Source organism: Photinus pyralis, unplaced genomic scaffold (genome assembly GCF_008802855.1).
Source record: "Photinus pyralis isolate 1611_PpyrPB1 unplaced genomic scaffold, Ppyr1.3 Ppyr1.4_LG1, whole genome shotgun sequence".
NCBI classification, from domain to species: Eukaryota; Metazoa; Arthropoda; class Insecta; order Coleoptera; family Lampyridae; genus Photinus; species Photinus pyralis.
The window spans coordinates 62950914-62974386 of NW_022170249.1; the positions used below are offsets into that span (position 1 = coordinate 62950914).

At 38.0% G+C, this 23473-nt stretch overlaps 2 protein-coding genes across 4 annotated transcripts; one reads left to right on the top strand and one right to left on the bottom strand.

Annotated features, from left to right (window-relative positions):
- The first annotated feature begins 5763 nt into the window (after positions 1-5763).
- On the top strand, positions 5764-10859 carry LOC116159149. 3 transcript variants are annotated; one of them, XM_031472080.1, is made up of 4 exons: positions 5764-6302; positions 6362-6613; positions 8629-9225; positions 9289-10859. In XM_031472080.1, the coding sequence occupies exons 3-4, from the start codon at positions 8712-8714 to the stop codon at positions 10023-10025; spliced, it is 1251 nt and encodes a 416-aa protein (XP_031327940.1). In that variant the 5' UTR covers positions 5764-6302; positions 6362-6613; positions 8629-8711; the 3' UTR covers positions 10026-10859. The 3 variants fall into 3 exon arrangements, with proteins under 3 accessions (XP_031327940.1, XP_031327939.1, XP_031327941.1); XM_031472079.1 differs by having other exon boundaries at positions 5764-6237; XM_031472081.1 differs by lacking the exons at positions 5764-6302; positions 6362-6613 and having other exon boundaries at positions 8442-9225.
- A 9187-nt stretch (positions 10860-20046) lies between these two features.
- LOC116159795 lies at positions 20047-22571 on the bottom strand. The gene is made up of 2 exons (XM_031472877.1): positions 22412-22571; positions 20047-22102 (listed from the first exon to the last, which is right to left on the bottom strand). Exon 2 carries the CDS (start codon positions 21914-21916, stop codon positions 20237-20239), a length of 1680 nt encoding a protein of 559 aa, XP_031328737.1. The 5' UTR covers positions 21917-22102; positions 22412-22571; the 3' UTR covers positions 20047-20236.
- Between the last annotated feature and the right edge of the window lie 902 nt (positions 22572-23473).

Here is a 23473-nt window from a genome sequence, read left to right on the forward strand (position 1 = left end):
ACTGGTCACTACCGCTTCGAACTCTCGTCATGCGTGCATTTTATGTGCGCAGTCACATGCCTTGTTTGCTTGTCCTGTTTTCAAAGACAAGCAACCCCATGAGCGTTTTGAAATTGCCAAGAACAATCGCGTTTGTATTAATTGTTTGTCACCTGGACACGCTGTTTCCAAATGCTCGTCGGAAAGGAACTGTCGATCTTGCAGCTCTCGACATCACAGTTTGTTACACTTTCCACCGCGCCTTTCTAGTCCAATCGCTCAAACCGCTACCTCTTCGCCGCAAAGCTCTGACCAGGTAACATCTTGCGCCAGTAGTTGTTCGACATCTTATTCGACTCGGCCCCCGGTACTTCTGGGTACAATTGTCTTAAAAATTAGAGATTGTTTTGGAAATTATCATACCGCAAGAGCCCTATTAGATACAGGAAGTCAAACTTCATACATAACCACTTGTTTAGTAAATAGACTTAAATTACCTAAGCAAGCAAATGCCATTCCCATTTCCGGTCTGGGAAATATCGCTATGAATTCTTCGTCGACAGTCACTTCGGAAATTCGTCCAATTGACTCCATGTCCCCAACCTTCGAATTTGAATTCTTTCTTTTAGACAAAATTTGTGGCAATTTACCTAATCAATCGCTCAATTCGGACATTTGCCTTCCTCGTGGAATTAGATTAGCCGATAGTTTGTGGTATCAATCTCGTCCCGTTCAACTTCTTTTAGGTGCTGATGTTTACCCATTTATAACCCGTACCAGTGTAGATAGCGCTCCCCGCACACGAGATTATCCCTTCTTATTAGGTACTGTATTCGGTCAAGTAATTTTAGGCCCAGTTAAACTTGGCCATCCTCAACAGGTCGTCCAATCGTTGCTTTCGGTCTCAGAACCGCCGCTAGAGCAAATTGTCGAACAATTTTGGGACATCGAAGAAATTCATTCCAAACCACTAGTCAATGCCGAAGAGGAATTCGCTGAATCCTTTTTCAGAAAATCATTGTTTCGAGACGTCTCGGGCCGTTTTGGTGTTGCACTTCCTTTCAAGGTTGCTAATCCCACTTTTGACGGTTCGATGGGCATTGCAGATCGTCGCCTTCGGTCCCTAGAGAATCGCCTCGCTTCACAACCGCAATTGAAAGCTCTTTATTTAGACTTTATGCGAGAATATTTAGATGCTGGTCACATGACACTATTGAGTACTAACCCGTGTGGTAATGATTGCTATTACATCCCTCATCATGGTGTTTTTAAACACGGAGAGGAAAATACCAAAATACGTGTAGTGTTTGACGCTTCGGCCAAAGCTTCAAACCAGCAATCACTTAATGATACTTTGCTAGTTGGTCCTAAGCTGCAAAAGGATATTGTGCAATTATTGCTACAGTTTCGAACGCATCCCTTTGTTTTTACTTGCGACGTTCGTCAAATGTACCGCCAAATCCTCATTCGTTTTGAGGATCGCAAGTACCAACTCATTCGTTGGAGATTTTCCCCTGAAGATCCAATCGCCACATACCAATTGAACACCATTACTTATGGTGTATCTTCTGCCCCTTACCTAGCTATCCGTACTCTCTTGGAATTAGCCGATATTGGTGCAGATCAGTTTCCTCTCGCAGTCAATGCCATTCGCAGTAGCCTTTACGTAGATGATTTAATTTGCGGAACTTCATCTCTTGAAGAAGCTAGAAAATTTGTCGCTCAACTCGTAGATTTGTTTGCCTTAGGCTGTTTCGAGCTTCGCAAATGGGCATCCAACTGCGTGGACGTTCTGGATTCTATTCCAGTTGAATTCAGGCAGGTTCAAGCACGTTCTTTTGATATCGACCCCTCCAGTGCGATTAAAATTCTTGGCCTTCAGTGGCATTCGTCTTCCGATACTTTTGCTTTCATTGTAAGTCCTCGTGACATGCCTTGTTCAAAACGTTCAATCTTATCACAAATCGCGCGGATCTATGATCCCCTTGGGTTTCTCACCCCAGTTAGTTTTTTTGCTAAATGTCTCATTCAGAAACTATGGTTGTTAGGTCTGGGTTGGGATGTTGAACCGCCTCACGAAATTGTTAGCTCTTGGAATCAGTTTAAGTCGGGACTTCATGAACTTTCGTCATTACAATTGCCTCGCAATTTACTCCCTCGTTATTTCTCTTCATGTGCATTACATGGCTTCTGTGATGCTTCTGAAAAGGGTTATGCCGCTGTCGTTTACTTTTGTTTTTCGCTTCAAGATGGAACCGCTACTACTAAATTCGTAATCTCTAAATCCAAGGTTGCTCCTGTTAAACAGTTATCAATACCTCGTCTGGAACTTTGCGGAGCTGTGTTATTGGCAAAGTTAATCAAATTCGTTTTAGAATCCTTTAGTGAGCTGGTTATCATAGATAATGTTATTGCCTGGACGGACTCAACCATTGTCCTCACGTGGATTCGTTCATTACCGCGGCAATGGAAGGTCTTTGTTAGCAATAGGGTGGCTTATATTCATGAGCGCGTGGCTCCTGGATGTTGGCGCCATATCCCTTCTCAAAAAAATCCTGCCGACTACGCGTCGCGCGGTTTACTCCCCAATCAGATATTATCTCAAACGCTTTGGTGGTCTGGTCCTGCTTTTCTGAATTTATCTCATAATTCGTGGCCTTCTGAGCCAATCAATAATTGTCCCCCTTTGGAAATGAAACAAACGTCCGTCATTACATGCGTTGCTCATACTACCAGTCTTGTCGATCCAGAGCACTTTGTTTTAGTGTTACTGGATGTGTCTTCGTTACCTAAGATAAAAAGCATTGTGGCCTATATCTTACGTTTTGTACACAACATGAGGAATCCCCGTGATACGCGCTTAGGTTCCCTGTCCGCTCAAGAATCCCACAATGCGTTATTATTTATGGTTAGAATTGTTCAAGAAAACTTATTTTCGGATCTTTTCACGAAGCTTCGTTCGCATAAAGCACTACCTAGATGGTTTGCCAAACTATCCCCTTTGGTGGGCGGAGACCATATTATTCGGGTAGGTGGTCGATTAGAAAATTCCTCGTTGCCATTTGAATCAAAACACCCCGCTTTGTTACCTCGCTCACATCGCCTTACTGAACTTTTGATTCGCCATGTTCATGAAATAAACCACCATACTGGTGTCAATGCAACCATGTACTTGATACAACAGAATTTTTGGATATTATCGGCCCGACGTTCTATTCGTGGTTACTTAGCTAAATGCAACCGTTGTTTTCGAGTTAATCCCACCGCTTATTCTCCTCCTACAGGAAACTTGCCATCCCTAAGAATAAGTGAAATAAAACCTTTTAGTGTTGTTGGTTGTGACTTTGCGGGACCCTTTAACATCTCTGCAGCTAGAATCCGTGGAACCAAAGTGGTCAAAGCTTATCTTTGTCTTTTCGTTTGTTTCGCCACCAAGGCGATTCATCTAGAAATGGCGTCTTCCCTATCTACCGACGCTTTTATTGCTGCACTTAGGCGTTTTATTGCACGCCGAGGACGGTGCGTTCAAATATTTAGCGACTGTGGGACTAATTTCGTCGGTGCTCACAGAGAATTTAATCGATTAATGAAACACTCGGTCGATTCACAAGCAATCTCTTGGTCATTTAACCCTCCTGCTGCTCCCCATTCCGGTGGACTCTGGGAAAGCGGTGTTAAGTCTGTCAAAAAACATTTAATTCGTATTGTTGGAAATCAAATCCTTACGTTAGAAGAGATGAATACTGTTATCGCGGAAATAGAAGCCATTTTGAACTCGAGGCCACTTTGTCCTATCAGTACAGACCCCAACGATCTTAGTAGCTTAACCCCGGGTCACTTTTTAACATTAGAACCATTATCAGCCCCACCGGATCCAGATTTATCTCATTTATCGGTTTCGCGTCTCACTCGTTGGCAATTATTGCAGCAACTGCAACAATCGTTTTGGTCGCGATGGAACAATGAGTATTTGCATACTTTATTTCAAAAGAGTCATTGGGCCAAAGATAAAAAACTTGTACCGGCTGATATTGGCGTCTTAGTTTTGCTGAAAGATGATACCACGCCCCCTCTACAGTGGCGGCTTGGTCGCATCGAAAGACTGTTTCCGGGGAGTGATGGAATTGCTAGAGTAGCATGCGTTCATACTACTCGCGGTAGTTTCAAACGTCCCTTAGTTAAATTGTGCGCACTGCCGACACAATAAATATGTTAATATACTTAATTAATTTCATAATATTTGTTGCATGTTTGTTTAATTTTATTTTTTTTGTTAAATTCCCGTAGAGTGAATTTGGTGGGCGGTATGTTGCATACATAAATAACGTACGTTGTCCTCCCTTTAAAAATTTCCTTGTATTGTTATTGCTCCTCATAATTTTGATTTTCCCTGCCGTGTTGTCCGTCCTTGTACTTAGTGCGCACGCAAAAATGTTGGTGGAAGGAACAAACAAGTGGGAATCTTGCTGTTTGCGATGACATAATACTACGACTGTCGTGTGCCGGGCCGAAAGAAAAGTTGGTGAAAACTCTACTCGACCATTCGTTCTGCTCAATAAGCGGCGTAAGAACTCCCTATTTTTTAACGCTCCCAAATATCCAGTACGTTATATAGCTCTATTCTCCGCCGCTAAATTGATTCAAACTGCATTTTAATATTACAGTTTTTTTTTTGGTCTTAAATTCATTTAACTTCTGATCATAAAAAAAAATTAGGAAGTTCGGTAATTTACTCTCCATTGCTGGTCCTTCCAGGGAATGGTGCAAGCTCAAATTTCAGGTAATCTTTAACTTCATGGTCAGTTTTTTTGGCTATACACATTCTTTGGAACAAAGTTAATGGTTCGATCGTGACTGTTACTTCGTTAATTTTAATACTGTTGTTGATTGCTGACAATGGGAGTACCTTGTCTTTTCGTTTGAATTTAATGGATTCGAAATTGTTGTATGTGTGTACCATGATCAGCATTCCCTTAATACCCCTTTCTCTAGATAAATGACAATTAATTTGTTCATTTCCAACAACCCCGGTGCTAATAGAAATAAGTGAATCGATTTCGGGGAAGGGGGGATCTTTTGATAACCAGTCCAACAGCTTCTTTAGATCTTGATTGTCTCGAGATATTCGTGAGGTCCTGGTATCAACATGTTGTTCTGATGAATCTAAATGAACATCACAATATTCTTCGATGGCATCGCATACGTTGTGAAGTGATATCATTCCTAAAGTCCACAGTACAAGTACGCTGTCACTGATCCCACGGCCACGAGTAAGACCACCACAACTGTTCATCATCCGCATTAAGGTTTGCTCAATGGTCATGTCACTCCAAACTCCTGACCAAAATTTATCTGAACGCCTAATCGTGAAATAGCCTAACGACGTGAATTTGTGGTATTCAACTGGATCCATTTGTTTTTCCAAGTCTAACATGCTTTGCAGGTACAGATGAGCAGATTTTGCATACAAAAAGTGACCACTTGAGTGGAAATAAGGAAGCATTCTTTGAATAGTGTCAAGATGCAGATTCCAGTTGCCCGATCTTTCTGCTTCAATGAAATGCTTTACCAAAGCGACCATCTGGAAATATTGAATCCATAGCTTCGCTGTAGGACCGTTGCCTTGTAATTTTGCAAGCGATTCTTTGAATTTCACCGCAACAACTCTGAATGCCTCGCTATTAACTTCTTTCAGAATTATTGATTTATCTTCATGATCAAGTAATTGTTTCATCACGTCACGATCATCGTCAGTAAACTCAATTGATTCCAGAACCACTTGAGCCAAAGCAAGGTGACATAATATATGTGCACGAACTGCACGAGCATAAGCATGCCCAGCTAGCATTTTTTCTGTACTATTTTCAGCATAAATAGTACTGAACAGTTCTTTTAGTCCACTGCCACCCATTATGTAGCCAATGGCACCTAAAAAAGACATGAGTAGGTGGAATCCTCCAAGTCTTACCACAACATTTCGAAACTCAGGATTGTTTGCAACGATTTCTTGAGCTTTAGCATACAGTGGCTGGTCGAAAGTAACAAATACAGTTTTTTGATTGGAGCCTTTTTTGGCAGCTGTGAGAAGAGCCGTATAAATCGTATCATATTGACTTGGTGGATTGTTTATGAATGGAAGACAAATTATCTTCGACTTCGTGAAATCTTTAGCCGTTGCAGTCTCCATGAAGCCGCTCCATCCTGGAAGTTCGGAATCTACCCATTTTCCATAAAGCCAAAGTAAATCAGGAGACGAAGGTAAGATGTCACTCGGAAGTGGATGTGTTTTCTCGATATCTACAATTTTCACCATTTTTAAACCGGTATTCTCTTGTTTATTGTAAATTGCGAGTTCAACGCAACCAAACTTTCCTACTTCCAGTGCCGTTGGTGATGTAGACAGCCGTCAGATTTTTTGGTCGGGTGATACAGCATCATAAGGGGTCACACATTGGATAGCTCCCATAATGTGAACAGTATTTAAAGCATCTATTGTGTTGACATTATGGTCCGCATTATCACAAACAAACTGAGAGAATGAATTTGGGTCAATCGATGTACCAGCCCCATCAGAACGAAGAACGCAAGATTTTTCAAAGAGTGTAGTTTCAAAGTACGACGCCCAACGATGACAGTAAGTCGATAAGCTTTTTAGATCCAAACTTCTTATACAAGTATGTACTGACACCAATTAAAATTGACGACAGAAAAGATCTAGGTCTTACGGCTGAAATTACAGCATGCGACAGCGCTTCGCATATTTTATTCCATTTATCGGTATTACCTCGTTTTTTTTCAGTATTATTTCTTGTAATAAAACTTTAAGCGATTGTGGAATGACAGAATCAACTTCATGCAAAAAACGGTCAGATGGTGGATATGTAGACATCTCGTAGTCCCGTGAACGGATATCCGCTAAAATAATAGCAGCAGCTTCTTTGACAACTCTTAATCATTCTTCTTCAGGATTAGATTCTTTATTGTTGTACCAACTGTTCGACAGTAGTTTGTATCCCGTGTCCCGAAAACAAATGACAGGCGACTGGTTGTTTTTTTCCAATGATAAGAATATCATCACCATAATTCTTTATAAGTCGTGACTTAACAGTCCTCGGGTCTGGACGGTATTCACCTTCAATTTGGTTCATGATTTCATCGAGAGAGAATTGGCACTCTTCAGAATTCTCGGCTAAGTACAAAAATATTTGCTCCATTGCTTCGTCTACATTACTCGCAGGTCGATACCCTCTTTTTTGACCTGATGGCACTCTAAAATACAGTCGTTTTAAACATGATTGATGGTACCTACCACCCGCGGCGACCAAGTCTGTCACATGTTGAATACGATCTATTATTTGCCGTCCCCATTCATCACCTCGTTCTTCAGCTGTTTTCAATATTGTATATTTGACTGCTAATTTCTCCACCAGGCAAATATTATCTCGATCCAACAATCCTTTTTTTATCTGTTTCTTTAAAAAGTCGTCTGTTATTTCTTCAGTACATATAAAACATTGTGTTTTGAAATTGAAACTTGGGACACCAGAACGGCGTGATGTTGAAGTCGCGGCTGGAGGAGCGTTAACTTTCTTATTCAGGTACGCGACGATGAGTTTTTCGTTATTATAATTCTTCTGACATGCGGTGTGCACCGTCACTGATGATAATGCTTTTAGGAAGCGCACATTTTCATGTAAGGAACGTTTTTCACTCGATTTAATTAGTGTTTGCACTCCTCTCTCTTTCACAAGAACTGAATCACTTTCATTAAGATTGTTTTTACAAATAAAACATTTATTCGGACTCGGACATATTGAAAATAGTGAGTCGTATTACTAGCGTTTCTCACAGCGCAGCATTACGTGCAGCTGGTTGCAAACCGTGAGCACACTGAGACACTGACGTAATGTTCAATGTTGTGTTGTGAACGGGACCGCGAACGTGCGTCATACAACCGTCTCGCTCTCGCGCGCAACTAGAGAGTGCAAAACGGCAACGTCGCACTGCCGCGGTGACGTCTCGTGCCTGGTGGTTACGATTAACCCGCGTAAAAATAATGAAAAATATAGGGTTGGGCATTTATTCGATCCTCTCTAACTTTTTTATCATAAAAATTACAGAATAAACATGAATACAAAAAATGCAGGGAATTTTGTCCTCTCTATTCTCCCCATAGACACTTTTGACAAGATATCTATGGTTAAGAAGTTATTCAGAAAAAACCTAATTTCGGCACTTTCTATTAAAGATGGCGGCAAGAGCCTTTGACTCTCAAGGTCGAAAATTTGGATTTTTATAAGCCCCTGATACCTTAACAACATATGTAAAAATGGCTTTTACTCCACCTTTTGTAGGGCAAAATTACCTACAGACTGGATTACTATGACTACCAAGGATATATCTCAAATTGTATGTTCGTTCGTTACAAGACAGGGTCGTACGGTTCGCCAGTGGCCTGAAAACATGCCTGGGCCTGATTTTGTGAAAGCCTTTGCTAAAAAAAACAATCTAACAACGCGATTGGCCACAAACATCAAAGGGCTTCTGTGGGTGCTACACAAATAAAAGAGTTTTTTGAAAATATTGAGCCCTATTTAAAAGATGCTTCACCCTGTGATGTGTATAATTACGATGAAACTAATATTACAGACGATCCAGGTTCCAAAAAAGTGCCAAGAGGACGCAAGAGGGTTGAACGAATACAGGAACATTCGCGCACAGCTATAAGCATAATGGTATGCGCAAATGCTAAAGGAGATCTTCTCCCACCAATGGTGGTATACAAGAGGCAAAACGTATACAAAAATTGGACCATGGGAGGCCCCATAGGAACTGAGTATTCCTGCAGTAAAAGTGGCTGGTTCGACATGAACCTGTTTGAAGACTGGTTCTTTAGCATTTTGCTGCCACACATACAAGTCAACAGTGATCTAGAAACTAAAAAAATTGTGATTGGGGATAACTTAGCGTCGCATTTCTCTCCTAGAGTCATAGAAGCTGCAATAGAAAATAATATCTATATGGCACCACTTCCTGCCCACTCTACTCATATTATGCAGCCACTAGACGTTAGCTTTTTCGGACCCATGAAAAAAAAATGGAGAACGATTCTAGATACGTGGAGGAAGCAATCTCGTCGTAGGGGAACAATACCTAAAGAACATTTCCCATCACTCTTAAAGACGCTATGGAGTTCGATTGAGTTGACAGCTGAAAAAAATATCAAGTCTGGTTTTAAAACCACAGGTAGGTACCTAGGTACTAGGCAAATTTCAAATACCTATTCTTTAAGGTCATTGTTTTTTACAGGAATACATCCATATAACCCCAACGAAGTGTTATCAAAACTTCCATCCGAACTTTCGTCTTGTGGATCAGAAAGAAGACTGGATGAAAGTTTATTGGAATTTCTAAAGAATACTAGAGGGTACAATAAATCCTCTACGACAAGAAGAAGAGGGAAAAAAATATCAGTTCGACCTGGCCAACAAATGCTCCAACAAACTGTGGAGCAGCAATCATGTTTACCTGAAAATTTAAACGATATCCAGGCCTCTAATGTGATACCTGATGCTTCAAGTAGTGGTACCCCAAAGGCACCAAATGACAATAATGAAAATGAACCCCTTTCTTCTATTGCTGAGAAATGTAAAAAAGTCAGGACAAAAAAAAAGAATATCAAATCATCTGGTTTAGTCACGCCCTCTACTAGCAAGTCGAAGCAATCGGATTATGACTATGCCACTTCAAACCATTGCTCTGTGTGTAACTGTCAATACTCAACCTACACAGATCCAAGGGATTGGATATGCTGTATTTCCTGTATCAAGTGGGTATGTGGCATTTGCAACCAAGGTTCCAAAGAAACAGAGTATGAATGCCCAGAATGCAACCTCTGTTCGATATGTAAGTGCGACTTTTCTGTGTATGTTGGCAAGCAAGATTGGATACGCTGCATTACCTGCAATCGTTGGGTTTGTGGAGCATGCAACAAGGGTTCCAAAAACCCTAGATATGAATGTCCAGCATGCGAAGACGAGGACTAATTTCTCAGTTTTTATATAACACAGAATTGTTTTTTTTTACATTATTAGTTTTATGTGTAGGACTCTTTTTATATAGTGGAGAATTAGTCGGGTTTTTTTAATTAAACCAGTTTTGAACAGCATTACATGCCTTTTTTAAAAAATATATATATATTTGGGTGTCGAAGTAATCCACTGAAAGGCCTATTTCGACATTACAGTTCTTTAAGAGCATGTGTTACGTCGTGGAAACATTAAAAACCGGCGTTAAAATGGTCAAATGCCCGTCGCTGTAGACAGGGCATTTTTCAAGATACGTAGCTCAAATTTGGAATAGAGTACCTTCAAATCTTGAGGTACAATATGTCTGAATTAGAATATTAAAAATCGCGAGTGTTTTTGCAAAAACTACCCTTGAAGTATGACGTTAATGAGAAATATAGTCAATGTTTGACATATTTTTTAGAGGGTTAGAATAATAAAAGTGGAAAAACAATTCAGTCATAATGGAGTTTAGACTGCTATTTACCTTTAAAAAAAATTGCGAGTCATTACAGTTGATAATAAAATAGTTCTGGGATCGGGTAAAAAGTATGTTTTCGTCATAATTTTTCCGGGATCCAGTATTAGTTTCTCCCACCTTACATTCACAACAGTTTGGTGTGTAATCATTCGGTTATACCCGCGATCGTACGGACACAACGACTGACAATCCAAAAAGGAAGGAAATATCACGAAGGATTAGAAGTGTACTACTGTACTGTAGTTATTATTCTTCTTATTACTTATTATTATAACATTTTTGCGTTACGAGGTACGTACGGGATTGTGACTTGACGAACGCACCATAGGAATTTCAATAGTAATTTTTTAATTTCCGAATTGGCTTCCCTAATTATTTTAGAAATAAAGTCTATTTAGGTTTTTTGTAGAGAAAAAAATTACGAATCCGTACATACTATTGTTTCCTATTTTATAAATTCAGAAACAGTAAAAATTTAAAAATTAAAAACCGTCGCGTTTAGAAAGTCGGTAATGCCATAATGGAATTATGAATTTAAACAAAAGCGCTCGCATTGTGTTTATGGAAAAATATAAAAAAAGAAAACTCGAAAATTAACAATCTGTTTTTACTAGTAAAATTCATCCGATCAATTGAAAATCCGTATTTGGTCAGTTCTTTTGATGACAAAACAATAAGACAAACCCGATCACCGTAGGTGCCACAGCCACTGAACGAGCTCCTAGCGAGTTTATAATTTTGCGGTACCTGTCCGTCTGTCCGTCCGTTACCACGATTTCTCGATAACGAATGGACCGATTACAATGAAATTTTGTAGGTGGATTCATTATCAAGTTTGTAGATCGGAGTTCGTGAATTGGTAATGTAGGTCAAAAAATAAGGAAGGCCCTTTTGACATCTCTGTTAGTGATGAACCGAATTGCATGAAATTCAATATGCGTATAGGTTTAGCCATATAAAACGCAATTCCAAAAATTGAGCCTAACCGATCAACATTCACAGTGCCTTTTTCGCATCTCGACCATTTATAATCCGAATTGCAAACTTTTTTATTTATGAAGGTATTTAAATGAAATTTGATACATAGGCACTTGAAATAAAACCAAATTTACCGCGAGTTTCAAAATTTCGGTTTGCGCATGCGCAGTGCTAACTTTCTTATTTATGGAGGGATTTAAATGAAATTTGATACATAACTACTTGAAATAAAAGCAAATTTAACTCCAGTTTCAAAATTTGGTTTTGCGCATGCGCAGTGTCAACTTTCTTATTGATGGAGGCATTCAAATGAAATTTGATACATAGCCACTTGGAATAAAAACAAATGTAGCGCCATTTTCCAAATTTGGTTTTGTGTAGGACGTGCAATGCCAACTTTCTTATTTATGGAAGCAATAAAATGAAATTTCATACATACATAACACATAATACACTTTAAATAAAAGCAAAACTGACATCGGGTTTAAAATTTGGTTTTGCACATGCTATAGCCATACCCAAGAGCTCGATTTTTATATTTGTTTAGTTTATTTAAATAAACAAATTTTAAAAAACGATGCTTTGTCGCATGCTCGGGTCGCATCAAGCGATTCTTTAAAACGTGAACTTTTTTATGCTTCTATTGGAGCAAAATGTACGATTTCTATTACCTAATGAGAGTGCCAAGGGCCTATTATAGAGTTACCGTTCTTGTTATATTTCGGGAGTTATTTCATTTGTTAGTTAACTAAAAAAATTCCAGAGCCCGTCTTCTTGCAAGAATCATCGGGCCAATTTTTGTAAATAGGGTTCCACTATCTGTAACAACATTATAAACGCTCTGGGAGTTACCCAGTTTGAAAGACAAAGCATAATTTTTTTTTAATTTGTTTATTCAATCATGCAATGACTATGAAACCTCGTATGAAAATTATGGTGATTGGGTTTGTCATATTTTTTGTTATCAAAAGAAATGACCAAATACGGATTTTCAAAAAGATGGGATGAATTTTACTTAGTAATAACAAAATGCGAATTTATTTCTTATATTTTTCGATAAAAAACAATAAACAAAACAATGTTGTATTAAACGTACCGTAAAATTCCCAAAAGGCGTTATGATATGGGGATGTATGTCAGCAAAAGGTTTGGGGCACTTTGAAGTTATCGACGGTACTGTAAACGCAGAGAAATATCAAAAAATATTAAGGAATAGAGTTCTCCCGAGTGTCAATAAGCTGTATGGCGAAAAAGATTTTGTTTTCCAGCAAGACGGAGCCTCTTGTCATACAACCAAATCAACTCAAAATGGCTCTCTGAGAATGGGATAACAGCTCTGTCATGGCCTTCTACTTTCTAGTAGCCCAGACCTAAATATTATTGAAACCCTTTGGCATAAGATGAAACAGCAGTTACTAAATAATCCCCAGAGAACAGTTCCAGATTTAAAGTCAAAACTGGCAGATATGTGGACTAAATTGTCACCTGTACACTGACTAAAAAAAAATTGAGAACGCTTTGGGAGTCGCCCAGTGTGAAAGACAAAGCATCGTTTTTTTTTAATTTGTTGGTGTAAATAAACGTGTAAACAAATACAGCAAACGAGCTCCTGGGTAGGGCTCTAGCATGCTCAAAACTAAATTTTTAAACTGGAGCTACATTTCCTTTTATTCCAATTGTCTAAGTATCAAAGTTCATTTAAATGCTTTCATAAATAAGAAAGTTGGCATGCGTAAAACCGAATTTTGAACCGGCATTAGATTCGATTTTATTCCAAATGCCCAAGTATCAAATATCATTTAAATACTTTCATAAATAAGAAAGTTGACCCTGCGCATGCGCAAAACCAAATGTTGAAACTGACATTAGATTTTAGTTTATTCCAAGTGCGTATATGTATCAAATTTCATATACATACCTTCAATCTTCATAAATAAAAAAGTTTGCAATTCGTTTCATAAATGGTTGAGATGTGAAAAGGGCACTGTGAGTGTTGCATGGGTTAGACTCAAATTTTGGAATTGCGTATTATATGGCACCATTCGGTTAATAATTAACGGAGATATCAAAAGGGCCTTCCTTATTTTTTGACCTACATTACTAACTCACGAACTCCGATCTACAAATTTGATAAAGAAACCACCTACAAAATTTTATCGTAATCCATCCATCCGTTATCGAAATATAACGCTAACGGACGGACGGACAGACATCGCAAAATTATAAACTCGCTAGGAGCTCGATAATAACGGAAACATTAAACGGCTTGTCTTAACAATTAGTTTTTAGGGCTCGTAGATTGTTAATTTTCGGGATTACTTTTTTATATTTTGCCATAAAAAACAATAACTTTTAAAAATGAACGTTCCATACCAACTGTATCTTATAGACAATTCGAGTATAAACAAATTCATTTCTATTCATTTTTTCCCTCAGAGCAATAGTTAACGAGATAATTGAAGTAAAATGCGAAAAGAAACGACATTTTGCCATTTTTTCTTCGTTCTTTGTTTTATAACAAAATGTTCCGGGAGTATGATTTTCAGATTCAGCGGATTTTTTTACATACAGTAGGTACAATTGGTTTCGTTGAGTGAAATGAGAACATCCAGATCCAGCCCAAACGGTAATTTGACTGGATTACATGATTATACCTACATTTTATTTTAATAAGCGTTGAGTTGTCTTTGCTTTTCTCTTTGTATTTGTAATTCTAATTACATACTTACAAAGGGAAAAGAGAAATATTGTCCTTTACAGTCAGCGGTATAGAAGATTATTGCATCGTGAATGCATATTCAATATTGTATAATGCAGTACATCAGTATCAGTATACGCGATAACGCGACACGAGTGCATGATCCCCTTCCCAAATTTGACTTTCCTCTAAAAATGTGGCGGGAGAAGTTACTGGAATTTCCCCTTTCGAGTCAGGCCAGCCGACTTCAACGCTAACGTTACAAATGCTCTTAAAGGTGATGTCGAATTAGCCCCACCATGGGGGTTACTTCGACACCATTTTTTTTAATTTTTTTTTAATTGTTCCTTTGTTTTTTTTGTTTTAAAGTGAGTGGAAATTGAAAGACAAGGCATTGAATGTCACAAATAGAGTAATAAACAACTAGTTTTGAAGTTTGAAATCCACTGTACAAGCCCAAAAGTTCCAAAACTATGTCGAAGTAACCCCGTTTTACGGTATACTTTATTGGACAAACAAGCTTTACAAATTGTAGTCTCTTTAAGGATTGGTTCAAACATTTGCCATCCTCATACATGTATTTGTAGTGCTTCTGTTAATTCTCTAGAACATCATGGTCTATCTTGTTCGAAAAGTTCAGGTAGATTCTCACGACATAGTGTCATAAATAACATTTTAAAACGGGCTCTGATATCAATTGATATCGCCATTGAAGCCATGGGAACCTGGAGCGAAGAAGCCAAAACATTGTGGCATGAAATAGGTTCCTTGCTACAAACAAAAACGCGAGTTCGTCAAGCCAAAACCTATCTCCAACAACAAATAAGCTTGACGATACAACGCGGCAATGCAGCAAATGTTTTGGTAACATTGCCGCGAGGGATTGGAATGAGAGAAATTTTTTATTTACTAACATAATATATTTTTAATTATTTATTTAAGATATGTGGAATGGAATATTAAATGCACAAATTTATATGGAAAAAAAAGTATGAATCCACAAGAGGTCGCGGAATATAACCAAAGTATGTCTGGCGTTGATAGGAGTGATCAACTCATTTCATTCATTTTCATACTACAGTTGCCCTAGAAAGACAGTAAGGTGGTACAAAAAGGTTATGTTTCATTTATTGGACGTTAGTATCATACATACAGTTTCCTGATCTACAGGGAATTTGTATCAAAAGGATGCCTTTTGGAGTTCCATGAAAGTCTCATCAGGTCTCTATTAAATATCTCAGATGACATAAAAGATGGAAGAACCTTAGTGAAGCGTGGTGCAATCGAACCCCCAAAACATGTAATGGAGAAGATACTAACACCTGAAAATTATAAGAGAAAATGTTATTTTTTACGGTGCAGAGAGTGTTCAAAAACGGGACAAAGAGGCCAAACGTCATGGCGTTGTCGAGGTTGTGAAAATCTACCACCACTCTGTGCGGGTGGGTGCTTCGAAAAATTTCATCAAGGACTTATGTAAGAACTACTATTTTGTTTTGTTTTGTTATATGTTTATGAGTTTTGTATGAGTTACTTTTGCTGTTCCTTTTGTAATGGGACATGATTTTAGTTTAAATAAAAGAAATATACCTCAAAACTTAAAGCGTCTGCAATTGCAGACATGTCCCTTATACATAAAATATGGAGATGGTAAGGTAAGGGACATGTCTGCAATTTAAGTCCTATTTTTTTTTACAAAGTCAGCATTAATTATCAATTTGAAACACTTCAACAGCTTAGCAAGGACCCCAATCTTAGGTTCCTAAACATTTTTAGTGTGACGCTGAAATTAACCTCTAAGAAAATAATGTGTCCGCGAATGTGTTAACATGCCTTCCGATGCAGAACGAGAACTCAAAATACAATGCGAAAGGATGAAAAAACGATTGAGATTTTAACAAACAAGTTGAAAGTCATACATTGACTCAAGAAGAAAGCACGCTGCTTGTCCATTTCTCGTACATCGTTTGTAAATGTTCTCCTCAAAAACAAGTCGACTGCAGTAAAAACGTTTGTGAAGATGCAAGTTCACCATAAAAACAGATCTAAGTGGACAACAGACGAAAAAGATTTGGCTCTTTCACTGTATTACAGATCCCCAAGTGGTTACCAATTCATGTTGAAAAAATTACATTTTGTCTTGCCCTCAATTAGAACAATACAATTTTGGCTAAATATTGATAAATTAAGAACCGGTTTACAGACAACCCTAGTAAGGAAAATAGCTCAGAAGGCTACATGTATGACGGAAATGGAAAAATATTGTGTTGTAATGTTTGACGAAATTATTTTAAAAAAAGAACTACAATACAATCAAGGAGAAGATATGATAGAGGGTTATGTAGACTTGGGCAGTTTAGGAAGGCAAGCGAAGATTACTACAACTGGCTCGGTGTTTATGATAAGGGGATTACTTATCCATAATTGGAAAATTCCATTATGTTACTATGCGTCAAACGGTCCGATTCCAGGAGCTACAGTATCTAAATTGATTAAGGGCCGGTTGTACAATCGTAGCTGTCTGTAGAGCTCCCGTTTAGTTGAGTGTAACCCTAAGTTCGGATTGTGTTGTATAAACGGTGGTTTAGTAAAGAACTATTTGAGGGAAAGTTTAAGGAATCTCGAACTGATTTGGTACCACAGGTGCACCTCACATGCGCATTGGATTGATTTTGACAGTTTTTTTTACACATCCACGTAAGGTTTATTGGTTATGTTCTTTGTTGATATTACTTACAATTTACTTTTTAGACCATATTTGCAGTTATCATGACGCCCGAGAAAAAAGATCAGCCAATTTTTCCACAAGAGAGGAGTGCATTTTAATAAGTGTCATAAAAAAGTACAAAAACATTATTGAGTGTAAGCTTTCCGACACAATTAATAATACGAAGCAGAGCGAATGCTGGATTACGGTGGAAAAAGTTAAGCGGAGGTACATATCAAAATGGAAATTTTAGAATTGGAAAAAACCTTATAAATAAATAGAAGCAAATCATTGAATGCTTGAAGTAAATTAATACCACATATTTGTAAACACATTTAATATTTAGCAACTACAATAAATTTTGAAAATAATTTAAAATTAACTGTTGTCTAACTGCATTGTTTGGCCCCTCATTATTAATTATTTCTTCGACATCAACATTATTGATAAATTTAAATGCTTCTTCTTTCTCCTCATTAAGGTCTGGTAGTGGTTCGTTTAATTAACATGCTATGTTATGTAACACTGCAGTCGCTATTACAACAGATTCAACTTTTTCTACTGCTAACCCTGATTCCAAATCGCTCGATTGGATTTCGAGTTCTAATTTGTGATTCGTTGAATAAATGTTCAGCTTGGGTATGCGGATAGAAAGAGGAGTTATTAGGAATGGGCGTAATGCATACCCACTACCACCAACTAGAACATAAGGGTCATGTATTCTGTTTTCAAAATGTGCTCTTATCGCACTATTATTAAAAATAGTTGAGTCATGACTCATGAGATGAATCTGGCCATCGACATACTACATTTTGAAATTCACGAAAACATAATTTTCGTACTTCCGAGACTAAAGTGACAACTTCACTCCATTATGACAAGTACTGAAGTGTCACTTTGTCCCGCCGGGATTAAATTTGGACGAAAATCCCGGAAGGATGAAATTACTAACAAGGCAATTTCAGTAGGTTGTTCCACATTTTGTATGCGGCACTACTTCTTAAACGCATCGTACTGCTGCTCATATAGTTTTTTTGGATTTCGGTGGTATCAATTCTTTACCTACTTTGGCTGCTTTTTATCAATATCAAATACACCTTTGTCACCCACCACCAAAATTATGACACTAGCAATGACAGTTCCTATGGTAACTTGTTGAGCAGCGATTTTTTGAAAGAACGCGTTCTCTAACTCCATACATATTAAGTGTTTCTGTTTCGGAAGTACGAAAAATATCGTATATACCTTGCGACTGAAGTAGTGGTCTTAATCCCTCAGGTAAATTATGGCCCTCCCTTCGGTCGGGCCATAAACTTTACCTTCGGGATTAAAAGTAGTACTTCAGTCCCGCGGTATATAATATACTATATTGTACACTCCCATTGAAATTATCGTACGTTATATGGTACGCTTCATTGATTATAACTAAGCCTCGGATTTGTATGCGGAAACATGTTTTTTTTGCTTGTACATTTAGTGCCCTTATTTGGAATTTATGTGTTTTGGCGAAATACCTTTTAAATTACAAAGTTTTATTTCGTATATAACATAATATATTGCATTTATACCGCATAAAAAATTATTCTCCATATTTAAGCATTTAAACACATATTTAGTCAATATTTTCAAGAAATCAAATTTCTTAGAATACCCGACCATTATTTTATTTTACTATTTATTCTAGTTAACGTAGTTTCAGCACAATAAACAAAGAAAAGCACCAACCTCGTGGCTAGACTTCAGGCGCCAATATATTAAATAAATCTCACATTACATTGCTTACCCACGCAGAACGCACTTCCTTATTTTTATCTTTTTAGTTTAGCAGTCTTTTAGTGTCTGAATTGCAGTCAGGTGCAGGTGTTCAATGGTGCAGGTGTTCAATATTTGTTTTCATAATGCCAAAAAGTGCTTCCAGTCGAAGTGAGTTACTTCGCAAGTGGATAACAACCTCCAAACATTTAATTACAGACGGTAATAGTATTTTACATTATTAGCCAGGTAAGTGAGTTTTTACTGGCGATAGGAGAAGTTGACTGGCGAGCCTGTCATCTCCTAGAGCCAGTAAAAACTATTACCTGGCGTATAATGTACAATATTTTATTTGTTACTCATTTGTAAACGTAAATAATTAGTTCTTAAATTGATCTCGAAGAGATGTCTAAAATATCATATTATCCATGTAACAGAGACTTCGCATTAATTCTGGCCAATGAAATTACTAGATTACTAACTTGTAAAATTTTTACAGGTCTGCTGTCAGTTTTACAGGTCTGCTGTCAGTTTTACAAGTCAGTAGCGTTTAAACATGACGTTTACCCGTTTGCGTTTTGTCTTGTTAATCAACGTTTACAACTGAGTAACAAATAAAATTATTTACTGCAATGTTTGCGAAAAGCAGGTAAAGTTTATTCCCTCATCCAGACCTTTATATTTAACAATTATTTTATTATTGTTGTCAGGTCTCTTGTGGCCAAAAGTACCAAATTGACCAACACTTATCAACAGATCTGCATAAAAAATCAGAACAACGTGCAGGTGGCAAAAGTAAAAATAAACAATCTTTAATTACCAATTTTCCAAAATCGGGCGCATCATGTTCCAGCGGCGGCGAGTCAAATAATAGCAATACATTTTACCTAGAACTTTGCGAAATGATGGTTGGAGCCAACATCCCTTGGAACAAATTAAACAATCCTCTTTTCCGTGACTTTCTAGAAAAGTATTGTAACCGGCATATTCCAAACGAATCTACGTTGCGGAAGAACTATTTACAGAAATGTTACAACAATCTTCTTGAAATTATAAAAAAAAAGTTGTCTGCAAAAAAATTTATCTAATTGTAGATGAAACGACTGATGCTTGTGGTCGCTATGTAGCAAATATGTTAGTTGGTGTTTTAGATGAAAATGAACCCCCTATTTCTTATTTGATTCAAACAAAAGTTCTGGATAAAACAAATCATGCTACAGTTTCGCATTTTATAAATGATGGTTTGACCAAACTTTACTTACCCGAACCCGTTCAAATTGAAAACGTAATTTTAATGCTTTCCGATGCTGCAGTGTAGGGTAACCCAGGGTGAGACGGTGAACAAAACTTTAAACGACGACAGCTTTCAAACTATAGTTTATTTAGTGCAACTAAAATAACATACTATTCACAAAAGACATATAAATAAAAAATATAACTCTAATTGAACAACAAAGCGACATTTAACGACGTAAAAAATATTTTATTTTTCTTACCCTTTCACCATCTCACCCATACATGGTGGGTTAGATGGCGAATTCAGAGTGGGTGAGATGGTGAACGAAGAAATTGACTTAAACCTTTCTCAACTTAACCTTTCCGCATGTATCACACAAGTCACCGTATTTAGTACAATCTTCATGAAACCATCGTTCACATTTGAGACACTGTATCCAGTCAACGGGTTTTTTCGTTTTACTGTATTCCTCGTCGCAACCAACGCAACAAGTTTCGTCTTCATTAGGATCATCATCAGAATCATTGAGCTGTAGTTCTACAGATGACTCAGATTCCGTATCACTCCATGAAACAGTCGATCGTAATTTCGATTTCTCTTTGATTGCCAAGCCTTTCGTTTTCTTTCCTGTGATTTTAGGGTCTTTGTTTTCTTTTTGTATCTTCATTGAGCTTTTTGCTTCTTTCTCCTTCTTTTTTTGCCTTTTGTCTTTAAGTGTCTGAATGTTGCTGCCTGAATTGAGAATTTCTGCTAAATTTCTAGAGTTCTTCCTCACTTTTTCAACTTGAGCGATGACAGGCACAGGCGAAATTGCGTCCAAAAGTTTTCCTGGGGTCACATTTTCATTCGCGGAAGGTTCAGTTTCCAATACAATGCTGGAAGAGCTTTGGGATTCTGAAAAGTTTCTGGCATCGTTCGTTGAATTGGAAGTGCCTGGTAGCGGAATATCATCTCTTTCTGGTGATGTCTGCAACAAACCTGCTTCTCCGGGCTCGCTTGTTGTTAAGTAAGCATAATCCGGAATGGCATGTGGATTGAAGGGAACAATCCCTGTTGCTCTAAATCCAGAGATAGCGTTATTTGCTGTGGCAGCCAAAACCCAGGCATCAGACAATAATTTCCCGAAAATAAGTCGTGATATTTTTCTACCAGGGTTCATCTTCATGTAAGAGTTGCAAGCATTGCTATAATACGTTTTCAACGCCTTGAAAAATGCCCTGTCGAGGGGTTGCAGGTAATGTGTGGTGTGACTCGGCAAGCATAAAAGTATTATGCCATGCGTTTCAGCAAATTCCAGTGTTTCTACTGATGAGCAATGTGAGCTATGCCCATCAAGTATTAATAGGACAGGTCCATCTGGTTTTCTGGGCAAAAAATGATCCTTGAGCCACAAAAAGAAAATATCCGTTGTAACATATGCAGATTTGACTGACATGTAGATAGTTGAACCGGGTGGCATGTTATCCCTATATTCTGGTTTTTCATTTTTGCCTTTAAAGACACATGCGGGAGGAAGAAATGTGCCTTCACCATTGCAACAGGCGATAACGGATATTGTTTCGCCTTTTTCACCAGATGTTACGTTTGTAACACTCTTTGAGCCTTTTGCTGCTACGACATATCCTGGCTTGTTATTTAATTGCAGCCCAGATTCATCCATGTTGTAAATATTACTGGGCTTATTTACTAAACCGTTATCTACCAGAATGTCTTGCAACAAATCAAAATATTTCAACACATTTGTCTTGTTCATGTTCCGAGAACGTGCTAAAGAGATGCCTTCTGATTTTCGAATGCTAAGTTCCGGGTTCCGGCTCATAAACAAATGAAGCCAATCAAGACCAGCCATTTCATTTTCTTTGTTGAAAGTATGCCGTAATTTCAACTGCTCTGCCAGTTTGAATGCTATGGAACGAACTTCATTTCTTGTTGGTGAGAATCCAAATTTTTGCATCTTCATTATGTGCCTAACAATTTTCTTTTCATTCGTCTCGCCTAACACAGACATTGGTCCCATAGGTTTTTTTTGTCATATCGCCCTTTTGAATCCTTCGCTTCAATGTGGACCATGGAACGCCAAATGTTCGAGCAGCTTGATTCAAAGTTTGTCCATTATGAACAGCGTTGACTGCATTTTGCAGCTGCACTGACCACGAACCTCTAGAAGATGTTCTCTTACGTTTGTAAAATGTTGGCATATTGACTGAAATATGATCAGTAAGTATTAAAAAGTGTTTCAATCAAATCCTTAAGTTTTAGTTTTCACCATCTCTCCCGCAAGCACATTCACCATCTCTCCCTTTTTGCATGGGTGAGATGGTGAACACTGCTGCGGTTGGTAAGATCAAAATCCCGCGCATATTTTAGGTTAGGTAACGTCTTTACACTTTAAAACCAACGTAAATTGCAATATAATGTGCCACAAATTAAAACTGAAGTTTTTACGGCACGCAATTCCACATGCATGAAAATATTTTAGAGGTATGAAAACGATATTTTGTGATTTACTTACCGGTTATTGCACAGTACACCGATATCACACGTGCCGAGTACACAATTAACCTTCGGAAAGAAAGTGTTAATACAGTCTCCGCCATCTAGGTAGTATTTACGAAAATATCCCTGTTCACCATCTCACCCGGTTCACCATCTCACCCTGGTTTACCCTATATGATTAAAGCAGGCCAATCTCTAAAAATATTTTATCCCCAATTAATTCACTTTACCTGTATGGCCCATGGGCTAAATAGATTAGCGGAATTAGTCAGAGCTCAGTACCCACTTATTAATACTTTATTAAATAACGGAAAAAAGACATTTTTGAAAGCACCTCTGCGAATTCAGTATTATCGAGAAGTGGCTCCAGATTTACCTTTGCCTCCAGAGCCAGTAATAACGCGGTGGGGTACTTGACTTGACGCAGTTGAGTTTTATGCAGACAATTTTAAGGTCCTTAAGAACATATTTCTGGAATTGCCAGATGAATCGGTCGCACTTAAAAAGTGCAAAGAATGTTTTAGCAATGAAAACGTTATCCAAGAGCTTGCATTTATAAAAGCACATGAGTAAATAGGCTAGGAGAGTTCCAGCGCAACTTCCGGCCAAATTACATGTAATTTCCCATAAGGAATTCTAAGGTTCATTTGGGTGTTTTTGGAGCAGTTTGGATGTGCGCATGCGCGCCCCGCCCCTTTGCGCAGGCGTCATTTGGACGCCATCTTGGAATCCTCAAGTTCTTGGAATCCTCAAGTTCTTGGACGCCATCTTGGAATCCTCAAACTTCGACCCCTTCGTACCCTGAAAAATTTGTTAATTTGTTAAATGGAACGGATTCGAACCGCCAACCATTGGATTACAAGTCCTATAGCATAACCACTAGGCTAACTAGACTTGTATGATATAATGCTTGGATAGTTGTATTTATATCGAACCTCCTGAAGATTTTTTTAAATGGAACGGATTCGAACCGCCAACCATCGGATTACAAGTCCTATAGCATAACCACTAGGCTAACTAGACTTGTATGATATAATGCTTCGATAGTTGTATTTATAACGAACCTCTAAATATTATT

Excerpts from the sequence above, each read along its gene's own strand:
- LOC116159149 (XM_031472080.1), top strand. The coding sequence starts at position 8,712 with ATGGTATGCGCAAATGCTAAAGGAGATCTTCTCCCACCAATGGTGGTA. Across the intron at positions 9,226-9,288 it reads GTCTGGTTTTAAAACCACAG|GAATACATCCATATAACCCC; the intron begins GTAGGTACCTAG and ends TGTTTTTTACAG.
- LOC116159795 (XM_031472877.1), bottom strand. The coding sequence starts at position 21,916 with ATGGGACCAATGTCTGTGTTAGGCGAGACGAATGAAAAGAAAATTGTT.